This window comes from Eurytemora carolleeae, unplaced genomic scaffold (assembly GCF_000591075.1).
Source record: "Eurytemora carolleeae unplaced genomic scaffold, Eaff_2.0 scaffold116, whole genome shotgun sequence".
Classification (NCBI taxonomy): domain Eukaryota; kingdom Metazoa; phylum Arthropoda; class Copepoda; order Calanoida; family Temoridae; genus Eurytemora; species Eurytemora carolleeae.
The window spans coordinates 254980-271975 of NW_019396247.1; the positions used below are offsets into that span (position 1 = coordinate 254980).

Sequence of the window (16996 nt, forward strand, 5' to 3'; positions counted from 1 at the left end):
CATGGTTTGCGTTCTGTTTTCTACATGATTTGCGTTCTGTTTTCTACATGGTTTACGTTCTGTTTTCTACATGATTTGCGTTCTGTTTTCCACATGATTTGTGTTCTGTTTTCTACATGATTTGTGTTCTGTTTCTATTAACCCAACCTCTTTCTCCACATGCATATATTTACGCAAGGAAGATACACTTAGGAACATTCATATTGTTTACAAAAAAAACTAAACTACAGCTTCTGGGAGAAATATAAAAAAAACACTGTCTGAGTAGCACTGAGTTTGTTTACATTCCTCCCACAAACTGCAGTACATTATAAACAAACTTGTTAATATATGTTCTTGTTAGGAGCCTGGAGTACGTGAGTACACGGTACAAGGATTGCAAACCTTCTCCCAGTACCTGGTTTCCCTTCAGGTTATTAACCCTGAGGGCGAAGGTCCCAAGAGTACGGTTGTCGTCATGACAGATGAAGGAAGTAAGTTAACTCAAGTTCATCCTAGAGTTAGGGTTTAGTTTATATTTTATCCTTAACAAAGAAAAGAGACGGATAAGTACCCCCCCCCCTCTCACTGGAACTAAAGTGTTTTCGACGACAAATGCTAAAACCGAACTTTTTCTGTAAAAAAGTTTGGTCGAACTTCGAATGAAAGACGAATTTCGAAAACAAATGATGACATAATTCGACTGTTCGTGCGTGTGAAAGAAACATGTTTCCTCGAAATATTTGGTAATAAAAACAAGATTATTGATAAGATTATCTACTACATAAATTCTCAGGCAAAACAATAGTCTATACAATACAATGGTGATTTGACCAGAAAAATTGCAAAACTATTTGTGTTTAAACATTTTTACATTATTTAGTAAATTATTTATTAAATTAATATTTCTTGATTATAATTGACTTCTACATTGAAGGTTAATTTAATCAATTTGTTCACCCAATTTGGAGAGCACATTATACTTTTCCGCTTTCAATCCTACAATTTATCTATAAAGAAATGATAAACAAGTTGTTTTTATGTTTGTATTAGAAAAGGATTAGTTTAGATACAATTTTGCCAACCTAATCTGTTTTTAACAAGGCGCACTAAACCTACAATTTCGAAATCCAACACATTCTAGTTCTAGTTCTAGTTCTAGTTCTAGTTCTAGTTCTAGTTCTAGTTCTAGTTCTAGTTCTAGTTCTAGTTCTAGTTCTAGTTCTAGTTCTAGTTTTAGTTCTAGTACTAGTACTAGTTCTATATCTAGTTCTAGTTCTAGTTCTAGTTCTAGTTCTAGTTCTAGTTCTAGTTTTAGTTCTAGTACTAGTTCTAGTTCTATATCTAGTTCTAGTTCTATATCTAGTTCTAGTTTTAGTTCTAGTTCTAGTTCTAGTTCTAGTTCTAGTTCTAGTTCTAATTCTAGTTCTGGTTCTAGTTCTAGTTCTAGTTCTATTTCTAGTTTTAGTTCTAGTTCTAGTTCTAGTACTAGTTCTAGTTCTATATCTAGTTCTAGTTCTAGTTCTAGTTTTAGTTTTAGTTCTAGTTCTAGTTCTAGTTCTATTTCTAGTTCTAGTACTAGTTCTAGTTCTATATCTAGTTCTAGTTCTATATCTAGTTCTAGTTCTAGAACACTATTTTTCAAATCTCAATATATTTGCAACCTGATATTGTAGGTCTTTGATATATCAAACTATAAATTCTGTTAGATTAAAAAGTCAAAGTTTGAAATATCATAAGTTTACATTTTCAGGTGGAAATGATTTTATATACATATAAAGAAAGGAAAATTAGAGTTTTAAACGTGGGAGTAATCAGTTTCTTTGCTGAAGCACAAAATGAAATATTTTTCAGTGACGATGAGTATTCACTTGAATAATTTTTTAGTATTTTCTTCATATTATTTTTCTTGTTGTAATATTAAACATTCTATCTTCAAATCTGTATGTCTCGAATGTAACGATTTCTTGGTTTTAGTCCCAAGTGCTCCTGAGAATGTTGAAATGAAAAATATTACCAGTGAGAGTGTACTTGTATCATGGAGCTCACCTAAACAACCTAATGGGATTATATTAGGATACAGGTATAGTTTTGTATATCCTTGTATCCTTATATCCTTGTATCCTTGTATCCTTGTATCCTTGTATCCTTGTATCCTTGTATCCTTGTATCCTTGTATCTTTGTATCCTTGTATCCTTGTATCCTTGTATCCTTGAATCCTTGTGTCCTTGCATCCTTGAATCCTTGTATCATGCACCCCTGTATTCTTATATCCTTTCATCCTTGTATCCTTGTAACATGTTTTCCATGTAGGTTGTACTATATGCACACTAACTACACTGATGTTCAAACTATCAGAGAATCCACAGAAAGATCCAGTTTTAACCTCACAGGACTAGGTAATTACAATTCATTATAATGTGCACTGCAACATAAATTAACTAGTTTATAAGGCGCCCATCTTCGCTTTCATCTTATAATCGAGGCTCTATGTGTGAGCATCTTCTCTTTGTAATATGAAACAAAAAAAAAAAAAATCACAGATTTAAATTCAGTGTCGACTTACAAATCATTTTTGGTTTATTTCAAATTTACAAGATGCCCCCCTTCCCCGCCCCCCAGCCCCAGGGGGGGGGGGGCATGATTTCTAGGTTTTTCCAAAAACCTTATATTTTTCTTTGGTTCTAGCAATATAATTATAGAATAAGAAGATATTGATATGAATGCATAAGTAACTAGAGTCTATGCTTGTACTTCTCTTTACTGAGAAATAAATGTATTTATTAGGTTTAGGCCTTACATTCATTGGGTTTAGGTATTTATTATGGACGAAAAAATGAAAGGGGGTATAGGCTTACATCGAAAAATAAGTGCTTTTGATCGCTGCTAATCTTACTTCTANAAATAAATTTGACAAAAAAGTGTCCAAAAACACGAGAATTAAGAGACGACTTGAAAATCGTCTTTGATTACCATTAATTAATAAATGGCAATCAGTGTATAACAAACATTGATCTCATAATTTAATGAAATTATATTTTCGCGTTTAGTTTTTTGCTGAGTAAAAATAGATTAAGAAACATCAATATCATATGGATGAGACTGAGGCATATATATTGAATTTTCACAGTATTGGCTCCAGTAGAAAAATAAAAATAAAAAGAACCATGATTTTCTAACAAATTAGCTTAATGTTCTAAATCATCACTCTAACCTCCTCCCCCTCCCCCTCAAAAAAAAAAATAATCATTGGGTATGTATATCTAAAGCCACAAAAATACAGAGTCAAACATAATATCAATCCATCCAGAAAAGTTGCCAAACTAACCCTGATTAAAAAAGTTAACATCAAAGTTGTTTAAACTACGATGATGCATGCCTTACTGTATTTGTTTGTTTGTTTGGATATCCGATCATAACTCGTGAACCCTTAACCGATTTACTTAAAGTTTTGATTGGGAACAGTAGAACAGTAGAATGTTTTTACCTTGGTTTCAAAGTTCTTAATTGAGTGGATTGGTTTTTTAAAATTTAATTTCCAGGCAAAGTTGGGTTCCTAAACTAGTAGTGTAGGAGATATTTAAGCTACACTAGTAGAAAAAGGCAGGGGGTCCATGGGCCGCAACAGTCTGGGTTTGGATAAATTATTATATTATTTAGAGCTGAGAGGCGGGAGGGGGGAAAGGAGGAAAGGGGATGGGTAAAGTGTAAGAGGGGTAAAGGGGATGGGTCATGTGTGAGAGGGGTAAATGGGATGGGTCAGGTGTAAGAGGGGTAAAGGGGATGGGTCAGGTGTAAGAGGGGTAAATGGGATCGGTCAGGTGTAAGTGGGGTATAGGGGATGGGTCAGGTGTAAGAGGGGTAAATGGGATGGGTCAGGTGTAAGAGGGGTAAAGGGGATGGGTGAGGGGTAAATGGGATGGGTCAGGTGTAAGAAGGGTAAAGGGGATGGGTCAGGTGCAAGAGGGGTAAAGGGATGAGGAAGGCAAGGGAAAGGAAAGGGTAAGATAGAGAAAGAAGATGGGGAGAGGTGGATGGATTTTAGGGGGGAAAAGGGATGGGTTAGAGAGGGGTAAAAAGAAGGGGTGACAATGGTTTAAATTGTTTCACGAAGTTTCAAAGTTCTCCCTTTTTCAGCTTTTAAACTTGAAACCAAAGTTAAATGGAATTTAATTACAATTTCAATATAGATCTCTTGCTTTGTTTAAAATAGAATTTAAAGGTTTGTTTCAAACAAATATGAGAATCTTTCTTGTTAATAGTTTAAATAGATATTAAGACATGTACCTGCATATCTGCAAATGTTTTAAAATCAAAAATTCACTTTTAGACTGGGATATTATTTTGAAGAAAAAATATAAAGATAATTTTTTTGACAAATATATTTTAAAGGGCTATTAAATTTTTAATCTTTACGTTTGTTAAACCCGGAAGCATTCAAGAAAACAAAATGGATGAGTTCAACTCCCCCCCCCCCCCCAAAGTTATGGGGGGGTAAGGTGTTATAATATTAAATTATCTAATGATAATGTTTTTAGGTTCGTACACTGAATATAGAATTTGGCTAAAGGCGTTTACCTGGAGAAATGAAGGTATTGTTTTTTTACTGAACGATCAGTGTCCGAATTTAATGAATTTAAGCCGCGTCTCAAATCCCCCAAAAACCGGTTTCGATTAAGCGCTGGCTTAAATCTTGAAAAATTGAATACAATTTCAAGTGAAACCAACCATTATTGAGCCGCGACTTAAATTTAAATTCTTTAAATTCGGCCTCAGTTTTTGAAAATAACGATGTTATTTAAACGAGCAATTTTACTGAACGATCGAATTCATTTTCAGAGAGAGAGAGAGAGAAAGAGATTCTCTTTAAACGATTGAAAAAAAACTAACGAAATGGGTCGGTCAATAACGATGAACGAAATAAAAAAACGCGCCAATCTCTGCAATTGTATTAAGAGCTTTTGAAGAGAACAAAATTGTTTTCAATTTCGAATATGTAACAGGAGATATTCACATTTTTAATATATAACAGGAGAAATTCACATTTCTAATATGTAACAGGAGAAATTCACAATTCTAATATGTAACAAAAAAAAATTCACATTTCTAATATGTAACAGGAGAAATTCATATTTCTAATATGTAACAGGAGAAATTCACATTTCTAATATGTAACAAGGAGAAATTCGCATTTCTAATACAGTGAAGCCCTTAATAAAGAATACATCGAAAGAATTTATCAAATGTCGTCTTAACAATTTTTCAATGAGTTTTATACTATATTACGTAAATTTCAGTATTTGCGAAAATAAATAAATAGCCATGAATATGAGGGAACAGTTTTAAAGAGTTCCATATAATCATTTAATTAAAAAACTAAATATCTGCAACCTTCCATTATCAGAAAGTGATGAATACGACATTTGCTGAATTCTTTCGATGTATTCGTTATTAAGGGTTTCACTGTATGTAACAGGAGAAATTCACATTTCTAATATGTAACAGGAGAAATTCACATTTCTAATATGTAACAGTTGAAATTTACATTTCTAATACTTATACGAAAAATTAAAACTAGAGGATCTATAAGGTCTTAAAGCTGGACCAGTAATGTCACATGAATTTCACCTTCTCGATCTGTATAGTTTACAGTATCCAACTTTATAAACATCAGTCTTGAAAGTTTAAAGATATTTACAATGTCAACAAATACGGTATTAGTTCCTTTGTGAAATAATCTTCTCTTGACAAATAATTGCTTCAACTTTTCCACGAATTAAAAGATTTTTTCCCAAATATGCAGATATCCATCCAACTATCTATCTATCAATGTATCTATCTATCTGTTATTTATTTGGCGTGTTGATTTGAATCCATAAACGAAAAACGTTGAAAGGTTAATGGAAGGTCAAAATTTAGATTTTTTTTTTAAATCAGCATTGCAGTAAAATTTTACAATGTCAGTTTTTTAAATATATTCACGAAAAACTGGTTTTTGTTCAAGGAATAGATTTTTTTGCGAGATGGCTGTGCAAAGCAACATTGAAGCCAATTGTAGTATATATTCTATTCTATTGTATAAGTTCCATTATTGTATCTGGTTAGATAACAAAGCATTTTTAGTTCCAGTTCTGTAATCTTTTTTCCTTTTTATTATTGTATATTATTCTTTCTTTTGTTCCTGGTTATTATAGTTTTTTTTCTTCATTTTCTATTATTCTTGTGGTCGTGTTCTCTTTCTTACATTATGACATTCCATAATTTTTTTTTGTTTGTCTTCCCCTTTCAATCTTATTCCTCGTTTTATTTTGACATGAGACCAAAACAAGGTCAATTCTACCATAATATTTCTTGAGATCGAATCGGTGGGTTAAAAATGTGAAACCAATGGCAAAGGTTTCCTGAGCTGAAAAATTTAGAATTGTGGATATCGAGATCAATGCTTGATCTCCTCTTTTTCTTGATCTCCAGATTAAATAATGCTTGTTCTCCTCTTGTTATTAATCTCCAGATTAATTAAGTGATTGGGATTAAGGATTCTAAAGTTTTCAGTTTTTTTTTCTTCTTTTTTTCCAAGATCAAAACTTCTGAGTTTTTAATCCTCGGCTCGAGAGGTTAATCGTATTCAAGTATTGAATGAGTTCCTTTTAGCTAGATAAATATATATCCCGTGGTGGAACCTAACATAGAGGGATAGCAAACATTAAGGGAACATCAAGTTCTAATCCCTTAAATTCAATAGTTGCCATAGTGGATATCAAGATCGAATAGCGCTATCTCACCAAAAAGTTCTCCTTTTTCATTTCAAAATTTCTGTTTTTAACATTTTTAAAATTTTTCCAATTTTCTGAATTTTCTTTTTTATTTAGGTTACTCCAGTTCTCAGTTTCCAGTGCGAACAGATCTGCGTAGTCCCCCCAGCCCCCAGATCTCCAACCTGACCTGCCTGCTCGACTCCTCGGTCTACCTAGAGTGGAGGGGGGAGGAGAAGACCAAGGTGGACATGTACTCGGTCTACTACAAGGAGGAGGGCGACACAGAGTTCATGGAAATTCTTGTTGAAAACGCCACAAATTTGGAATATAAGGTATCCTTCTATCTAATAACACTTTAAAGTAGGTATGTATTTATTTCACACTTTTGGGCGTCCCGATTTTTATAGAGCAGCCTCATTGGATTCATTAAAATAGTTTAGCCAATATACATCTATTGTTTGTATTCTGATCATAACTCATGAACCCCTGGACCAATTGCCTGACATTTTGATTAGGGAACTTGGTAGAACCATCAGAATGTTATAAATTGAGTGGTTTGACTTTACAGAGATAGTTTGGTTTCCAGGCAAATCTGGGTTCTTGAGCATTCAGTTAGTAAAAGAATTCTGGGATTTCTTGTTTCTTTCCCCCTCCTGCCCTCCTTTCCTCTTGTTTAGAAGACGACCTTTCAGTCTCTTCCTTAAAGGGAGTGACCGGCTATGTAAGGTAGTTGAACTGAGTATGCAGTGTTGTGGAAAACTTCTTTCGGATTCAATTGAGTCATATTAAACTATTTAAAGATCTGTAAATCCTGTGCTTGAGCGCAAATTCGACGTTCAAAACTCATACTTGGGGGGTGGATACGTTTTCAGAATCGGTTTTATTAAAATTACTAAATAACGACAGTAAAAATCATACAGTAATCTAATTAGATGGTTGGGAACATATTTCTCAAAAGAAATTTGTCAATAAATCAATGCTAGAATAAATTATTTCGTTTTTATCATTATATTGAATTTCTAATTTTCTTTGAATTTATTCGCAGATTTCTTCAGATTCTTCAAATGTCGTCTTTTTTCAATAATAATTCCAGAAAACCACACGGAAAATGAGGAACCCGTTTCAGGACTAAAAATAAATTTAAAATAAATATATTATATTTATTTTAATTATAACAGTTAATTTTTATTTTTTTTAACCTGTTCCGATACATGACGTCTGTATTTTATTGAAGAACTTTTTAAATTTTATGTCATCGTTATTTAATAATTTTTAAAAAACTAATTCTGAAAACGTATCCACCCGCAAAGTAGGAGTTTTGAACGTCGAATATGCGCTCAAACTCAGGATTTACAGATCTTTAAAAAGTTTAAAATGTCTCAAATGAATCCGAATTAAGTTTTCCACAACACTGCATACTCAGTTCAACTACCTTACATAGCCGGTCACTCCCTTTAACTTATCGTGTTTATTCGGACACACCGTACATTATGTATTTTTACCCAATACTATGAAGCTAACATGATTGTAAACGATTTATCTTTCACAAACTTTTCCTTGTTTCCAAAATTGGAAAAGTTACAATTTTCTTTATTTTATTCTATGATATACTGGAGTCTTGATAAAGAAGCTTCAGCCATATATCATCCTTACAGAATTGAAATACTAGAATTTACATAATGTATTTTCTGCCCAGTTTTTAGGCACAGGGCCGGTTTTTATATAATTAGAATTAGTTACAGCTCTTTACCATGTTCATTATTCAATTAGAACAGGAATTTTTTCTATTTAATGTTTCAAAATTCTCTAATTTTTCTCCTTTGAAATTTGATTTTGTTTTAAATTAATTCGTGTTTTCGTTTGTTTACATCAAAACTTCTGCTTGCATTCTACCCCTTTAAATGTTTTTTGTTGCATTCTACCCTTTATGATATTGTTTGCATTCTACCTCCCCAGTAGATGTTGTTTGCATTCTACCCCTGTATATGTTGTTTATATTCTACCCTTATAGATGTTGTTTGCATTTTACCCCTGTAAAAGTTGTTTGCATTCTACTCCTGTAGATGTTGTTTGCATTCTGCTTTGTATATGCTGTTTGCATTCTACTCCTGTAGATGTTGTTTGCATTCTACTCTGTATATGCTGTTTGGATTCTACCCCTGTTGATGTTGTTTGCATTTTACCCCTGAAGAAGTTGTTTGCATTCTACTCTTGTAGATGTTGTTTGCATTCTGCTCTGTATATGCTGTTTGCATTCTGCTCTGTATATGCTGCTTGCATTCTACCCTTGTAGATGTTGTTTGCATTCTACTCCCGTAGATGTTGTTTGCATTCTACCCCTATATATAAGAATGTAAAGTTTTAACCTCCTATTTCCTACCTGAACTCGTTAGTGTGCAGTTTATGTAATTTGTTTAGGATTTATTCTTCAAAACTAGATTTAGATCTAGATAGAGATCTAGATATAGATCTAGATAGAGATCTAGATTTAGATCTAGATAGAGATCTAGATATAGATCTAGATAGAGATCTAGATTTAGATCTAGATAGAGATCTAGATATAGATCTAGATTTAAAACTAGATAAAGATCTAAGGATCTAAAAATCTAAATCTCTATCAATATCTGAATCTCTACAAATCTAAATCTCTAACTAGAGCAAACCCTTTATTAAGAGATTAATTTATATCTTTTGTCTAAATCTTTACCTAGATCTTAAACTAGATTTAAATCTATACTTAGGTTTTAATCTAGATTTAAATCTGTACCTAGACCTTTGATCTAGATATAAATCTCTATCTAGATCTTAATATCTACCTAGATCTTAATATCTACCTAGATCTTAATATCTACCTAGATCTTAATCTTGATCTAGGTAGATATAAATCTCCATCTAGATTGTAATCTCTAACTAGATCTCTATCTTAATCTTAATCTCTATCTAGATGTCAACTAAACCTGTTTAAATCATGAACCATAAAGATGTCTTCTCTCTCTCTATTAATGTTGTTTGTATATAGAAAGGGGAAATTTAATATATGTATAATGGATATATACAAACATAAATTCAGCCATTAAGAAGGATTAAGTAAGCTAAACTAGTATCCCTTTAAATCCAACATTAGCGAGGGAAAGCTTGGGTTCAGTTTTCAACTAGGAAACATTAAAGAGACTGTTCACGTAATATCAATTGGCCCTTCACTTTTACAGTAGTATTTTCAATTCACAACGGTACCAACCTATCAGGAAGAAATTGTAGATTTCTATCTTCTGAAGACACACTTTCAGAGATCAACTATAGTTAATAATTTTAAGATGGATGGTCACAATTGTAATTGCGTGTACGTACAGTCCCTGTTAGAACTAGAGACTAGAGAGATTGAGAGATATTGAAAAAGTTAGAAGAAAATTTACTTAAATATTGTTCAATGGTTCCCACTTGACAAAAGAATGCACTCTCTTTTAATTCTTTTCCTAAAGCAATGTAATATAAACAAATTAAATGTTTAATTGTTTGATCTTAAGTTGACAAATTTCCATAAAATTCACATTTATAGCTTAAAGTTAAATAGCTTGATAAAGACTTCAACATGCATGTTTCATTCTTTAAAACAAAGTATATATATATATCCTAATTAGTGACATAAAATTTGTACAATAATATGTGTTGAATCTTTCCTGGAGATATCTTAGATTTTTAACCGGAAAAGATCAATCAGTCCTGGGGTTGAAAATCTTGTATTCTCAAAAGTGCTCATTGCGGATTACAAGATAAAGGGTTCGGGATTATAAATATCCAACACAAAAATTCACAGCTCCGGATATTTTACTTGACTTGTACTATTGTGAATCATTTATGACACTCTAGGGTTCCCAAGACCAATTTTTCATACACAACATCAAGAGCGCAAATCGTCTTTGTAGATCAAAATGCGCAAATTTTCATAGAACTTTAACCTTAACGTCACAATGTTAGGGGAATTTTAGGTCGGTAAAGAAATTATATTGTTGTAAAGAAAATTAAAGAAATCAAAAAAACAATGGTCTTTGATTTTTTTTGCAGAATTTCTTTGCATATTCCATTCTAAAATTTCCCAAATTTTCTACTTTTCTCTAACTAAAGTTGCAAAATTCTAATATTTTAAATTGAAGTGTGTAAACTTTGCGGGTGAAAACTTTTTGTTGAATTGTTTTGACATTTTCTGATTTATTCCAGGTTACTTTGGAGAATCTAACAGAGGATGCATCCTACTGGATCAAGCTCCGGGGTTTCTCCAGGAGCATAGTAAACCCTGCTCTGGTCTACGAGGGGGACTGGAGTGAGATCAGGAACCTGGTTCTCAAGGGAGGATGTCAGGTTGCCAAGGCCTACACTGTAATAGACTCCCAGAGTATGGCTCTGCACCTGAATGCTGGTGTTATTGCTGGTCTAGGAGTAACAGTTCTCCTTGTTGCTGGAGCTCTGCTCTCACTAGCCTTCTGGAGAAGGTACTGGAGTGAGTCCTATTACTACCTGGAGGAAACATCCTCTAACAAGTATCCTACCCCAGACTGGGATGTAAAGAGTGCTGTGCCTGCACATCTGTTTGTACAGTATGTACAGAAGCTACGGAGCTCCGGGTTCTCCCAGGAGTTTGAATCTTTGAACCTGGAAAATACAAACCTGGTCAAACAAGCAGATATATCTTCTCGTCCAGGCAATAGAACCAGGAATAGATACAACAATGTTCTAGCATGTAGGTTTATTAAATCCTTGACAAGACTAGACAAGACAAGACAAGCCAAGCCAAGCCAAGACAAGACAAGACAAGACAAGACAAGACAAGACAAGACAAGACAAGACAAGACAAGACAAGACAAATTTGACGAAAAAGTTAGTTGATTCAAAGTGAACTTTAAATTCTAGATCAAATAGTGAAAGTTTGTACAAATATAAAGGTTTACACTATTATAGGTTGAAAGGTTTTAAAGATTAAAAACTAGAGTTTGAGGTGAACTTGTTTAATTCACACAAGTTTTCTTGAAAACCTTGTTATTCTGTTTAATTCAACTAATATTCTGATAATTTATTCTCTAGAATGAAAAATAAGTTGTTTTTGTTCTATTAATTATCATATTTTTCTCCTAACTTCAAAATCATCTTGAAGCGGGATCTCGCTGCGGATATTTTACCAGCTCTATGTCCCGGCCTAATGCTATTAAAGAAAATTTGCATATCATAATTTGCTTTTTAAATTACGCATAATCTCCAGGGAAAGACGGCGATTTTCGAAATCATTTCTGAAAAAAATATCTTTATGAAAGTCCTGATATTTGAGCCGGGAAAAGAACTGATTATTCGTCACAAAATCTATATTTCAATGGGACTTATGAGATCTTTTTGAATCTAATAAGTTTGAAACGTTAAAAATTAGGTTTAAAAATTTTAGGAATTATAAACTTAGAGTTTGAGAAAATTGTTCAGTTCCCTTAGATTGCTGTCCTCTAAATTGTTCAGTTCCCTTAGATTGCTGTCCTCTAAATTAAATTTTCAGATAGACAAACAAGGAATTACAATTACAATTACAAAGCTGTTCTTTTAAAAAAGCATCTTTAACTGCAAAAGAATTTCCTGAACATTTTTGTCACAAATTGTCATGTTTTATAAAATGAAAAATATTTGTCTTTCTTTATTGTTATTTAAGAAGTCGTGGTGTGAATTTGGTGCTAAATTTTGTTGTTTATTAAAGTTTGCACATAGTGTCACTAGAATAGCACATTGTGAAACTAGGGGAGGGGTGGGGGTTTGTAGGCAGATTTGACAAAACAAACTTATTTTATTTACAAAGTTTGAAGTTTGTAAAGTTGGATTCTAATTGGGTAAAGAAAAGAGGGTTTGTTCTAATTAAAGGGATTGTTGTAAAATTTAAAATACACGTTGTTTAACAATTTACAATTTTATATTTTTTGCCACAGAAAAAGAAAACATAAATAAAGTATGGATTTTTTAAGTGACGTAAATAAAATTGGTAGATTTTTAATTCAGGAATTTTAAAATGGTTTTCAGTGTTATTGTCGTAAATACAGCCAAAGAAAACCGCCGATCAAAATTGAAAATAATTTCAACAAAAGAAAATGTTTAGAATACAAAAAAGCTTGATAAATCAGAATCAAGGAAAAAAGGTCATTAAGATACTTGATACATACAGACATGGAAAAATGGTAATGCACTGCCATTGGTTGAAGTTCTGATCACGTGATACAGACGTATTAATCATATTATCAATGATATCCAAATAGATTGTTAAGTACAATAGATGGCAACGTAGAATTTGTACACTCTCAGTACAGTTGTATTCTGTCGTCACAAGTGTCAATTCAGTTTTTGTGTCCGACAAAATTATCAATAATAGTGATAATTTTAAAATAAAGTGCTTTTCTTACAGTAAAATAAGTGAAATTTATGTTTTTTTAGTTTCTGTTTTTATTTAATCTTAGTAAACATGTCAACTAATGTGAGACAATTTCGTTTTCTTTGTTATATTTGACACTTGTGACGTTGTGTATAATTTGTTCATTTCACTGTTGCCACCTATTGTACTTGAGAATCTATTTGAATGATATCTATTAAAACTGAAATATTATTAAATTGAAATTATAAAAGGAGCAAGTCTGAGGCTACTACGGGAAACCGTTGTGTATTTGTTGAATATACCAAATCTCATATGTATGAGTTTTAGTATAATTTTGACACAGTTTGGCATCAATTTCTCGAGACAGGAACATTTCAGATAGAACTCTTATTGGTCCGGATCAACTTCTAAAATGAGAAGGTTTCAGTCTATACCACCTTTCATTTTACCTTTACAGTCCCATTAATCATTACTAATCGTATGAATAATTAATGATAGGAGTTGTTCCATAGACCATTTCTATTGTAATAAAGAAATGTACAAATGTACTTTTTCATATAACTAAAAAGTGGCAACGTCTAACAATTGTAATCCTTAAAGAACTAATTTTTTAATAAAATCTGTTATTTTATAAATAATTTGAACCTCTTTGTTTAGGATAAATGTGCATGCTACTGGCCTACAACTAAGTCTGTGGTGAAGAACTATGGGATTATATCTGTATCTCTACTAAGTGAAAAAGTTTTAGCAAACTACACAATAAGAATATTCTCTGTATCCAACACCAAACTCAAACAAAGATCTGGTCTTGCAACCAGGGAGATAAGACAATACCATTATACCAGCTGGCCAGATCATGGGGCCCCGGACTATCCTCTTCCAATTCTATCATTTATCAAAACGTCAAGCGGGAGGGAGGGTCCAGGGCCCACAGTGGTTCATTGTAGTGCTGGAGTAGGACGGACAGGAGCTTATATTGTTATAGATTCTATTCTCAAACAGCTTAAAGCTAAGGGTGAATTAAGTATAGACCCGTTTCTTCGTCATATAAGAAAACAAAGAAATTTTCTTGTTCAAACCCTTGAACAGTTTGTTTTCATACATGAGGCTTTAGTTGAGATAGTATTGAGTGGAGAGACTAGTATTAAACTATCTTATATCTCCCGTTATATCAACAGTCTTCAGAGCAGTTTTACAACAGACGAGACCACAGTTCCTTTCCAGCTGTTAGAGCGACAGTTTAGTCATGTGACAAGCTTTAAACCCACAGAGCAACAGTTCTCAGCCGCCATTCTCCCCTACAACCAGCTCAAGAACCAGAGTTTTGATTTTATTCCGCTAGATGGCAATAGGGTTGTTCTCAGCCAAATGCCCGGTGTGGACGGATCCGATTATATCAATGCTAGTTGGATGCCGGGATATACAAGTTTAAATGAATTTATTCTCACTCAACACCCTAAGGAGCAAACTACCGAGGACTTCTGGAGATTGGTTTGGGAACAACGGGTTCTTACAGTGGTCTGTTTATCATGTGTTCAGGATCCAGATTTCCCCGTGTTCTGGCCTCATGAACAGAAAAGGGTTGGAAACATTATAGTTTCCCCCACCGAAGAGGGTTTACTCTGCGGGTTCCAAACCAAGGATTTCTCTCTCCGACTCCACAATGAGACACAGAATATGAAGGTTCGTCTTATCTTCTGTCCTGAGTGGTCCTCTGAGAACCACTCCACTATGTTGAGTTTAGCTGGTGTACTCAACTCTATCCCTTCTCCTCCCATCCTCGTGATGGATACCCTAGGTGGGTTTCAGGCTGGAACCCTGATAGCTCTTTCCTACCTCACTAGGCAAGCTAAGGTTGAAGGATGTGTTGATGTATATCAGACAGCTAAGACTCTACACTACAGTAGACCTGGTATCTGGGTTAGCAATGAGACTCTGCTAGGATTATACAAAGCAACCCAAACCTACTGTCTGGAGTTAGAGAACAAAGGAAAACCAGACGGAACTCAAGATAAATCAAAATCAAAGTTTTAAACCAAAGAAATAGAATGAAGACCAAAGGATGTTTTGACCAACCCTCAAAACTGAAAAAAAACCTCAAAAAATTTACCAAACATTTGCAATTTTTCAATTCTCAATTGAAAGCTATGAATAAAAACAACAATACTAGTCGTTCCCAAAACTCGACATGGTAAAAACTATATGTTTGTTGTCTAAAATGTGATTATTTAGTCTCAAAATAAATATAGAAACCAAAGATAATGTTGCTATACGACCCAATTGTTTTTGTTTAAGAATTTTTAAGGGAACTCGTTCCCTTGTTGATTTTATAATTATCGTTATAAATAAAATATAATAAGTATTTCCGAACATGACGATTTTTTCATACCTTACTATTTTGTATAGTAAATTGTGTTTGATGCAGTCATAGATTAATTGAAATAACAGATAGGACACTAAATGTCGTCTATTCAAGATTTATAAGTATTTAGTTCACAATAACCCTGAACAGAAGCCCAAAGGAGTTACACTTAGTCGGGCGTGGTACAGGTTCTCTCGTAGACAGAAAAGAGAAGGGATAAAGAAGAACAACCCTAAATCAAATATGCTAATATATACGCTGTGGTTTACAAAGATATGAGCTATAGATCTCAAAGAATCAAATTGTCATGACTTAACGCACTTTAAGAAATGTCTAAGAAAAAGTTACGTTAGAAAAAGCCGATCATAAAAAAATCGTAAAACATTAAAGTTGGTGTTTTTTTCCCAAATTAATGCGCAAAATTTGTATTTTCTTCTATAGAGGAAAATAGTATTTTTTTGACTCTTCATCTCAACCTTCAAAGGAATTGAGGTTTGCCACTATTACTTCTGACTTTCAAATCTTCAGAACACATTGTCGTAGACCTTAGATTTTTCAAACTATATATTTTGTTGCATCAACTCATCTAATTTTAAAATATCAAAGGTTTACAACACTAGGTTGCAAAGATATAAGGATTCCAAAATTGCGTTTGTGGCAAAGACTTTAAATTCACTTGCCATGCAACAAGAAACAGCTTCGTCGCCGTATATATCAATACAATAAAGAATCTTTTAAGCATCAAGGATGCACATAAACACGGAAACAAAGAGAAGCTGCCAGTTAACAGCTTCTCTTTTTTTCTTGTAAACTTGTATTAAAAAATCTTGTTAAGAATCAAAACTTAAAAAGAAAATTCGTCGTCAATGTATTGAAGAAAACGCCGAGTTATACTATACGTTATAAATATGCAGAGAAACTACAATCACGGATCAAGGTTTGCGCTATTTTGCTTAAACTTGCCAATGTAAGGGCCGTAATTGTAAGAAACCATCTAATAAAGAATTTTTTTTAATAAAATAATCAATATGAAGCTGGGTGATGGATAGCGTTTTTCCTTATTTTCCTTAAACTAATGCTAACTCTTACCTAATGCAATTTTTATACTTTAAAAGAAACGTCTCTAACACTGACATTTTTTAATAGAAAATATTTGAAAAAGTTTCATTAATATTTCTAATTTATTTCCGCTAATTATAGCTTTAAACTTTTTTCATTTTCCTGTGCATCGAAAAATGTGGAATAAATGTCGTCTTTGCTCTTCCTAAATATTCAATTAAGACATTCTAAGAATTTTGTAAGGAATTGAATCAATTTGCAACAGTATGAGATTTTCAAATCTCTGTATCTTTGCAACCAGATGGTGTACGTAAACCATTGCTATTTTAAACTTGAATTATTTGAACCAACAGAATTTATAGTGTTAAATATCTGAGGTCTAAGACATTTGATTGCAAAGATATAGGGATTAGAAAATCAAAGTTTGTAACAAAGACACAATTCCTTTC

At 32.9% G+C, this 16996-nt stretch overlaps 1 protein-coding gene across 1 annotated transcript in view; it reads left to right on the top strand.

Annotated features, from left to right (window-relative positions):
- Positions 1–15383, top strand: part of LOC111699322 (tyrosine-protein phosphatase 99A) — a 39807-nt gene extending 24424 nt beyond the window's left edge. The window contains exons 7-13 of the mRNA XM_023469963.1: positions 344–473; positions 1957–2062; positions 2294–2379; positions 4519–4572; positions 6850–7067; positions 10951–11466; positions 13784–15383. Of these exons, the coding sequence (XP_023325731.1) occupies positions 344–473; positions 1957–2062; positions 2294–2379; positions 4519–4572; positions 6850–7067; positions 10951–11466; positions 13784–15160 (2487 nt within the window). The 3' untranslated portion in view covers positions 15161–15383. The remainder of the gene's footprint in view (positions 1–343; positions 474–1956; positions 2063–2293; positions 2380–4518; positions 4573–6849; positions 7068–10950; positions 11467–13783) is intronic.
- Positions 15384–16996: the final 1613 nt, after the last annotated feature.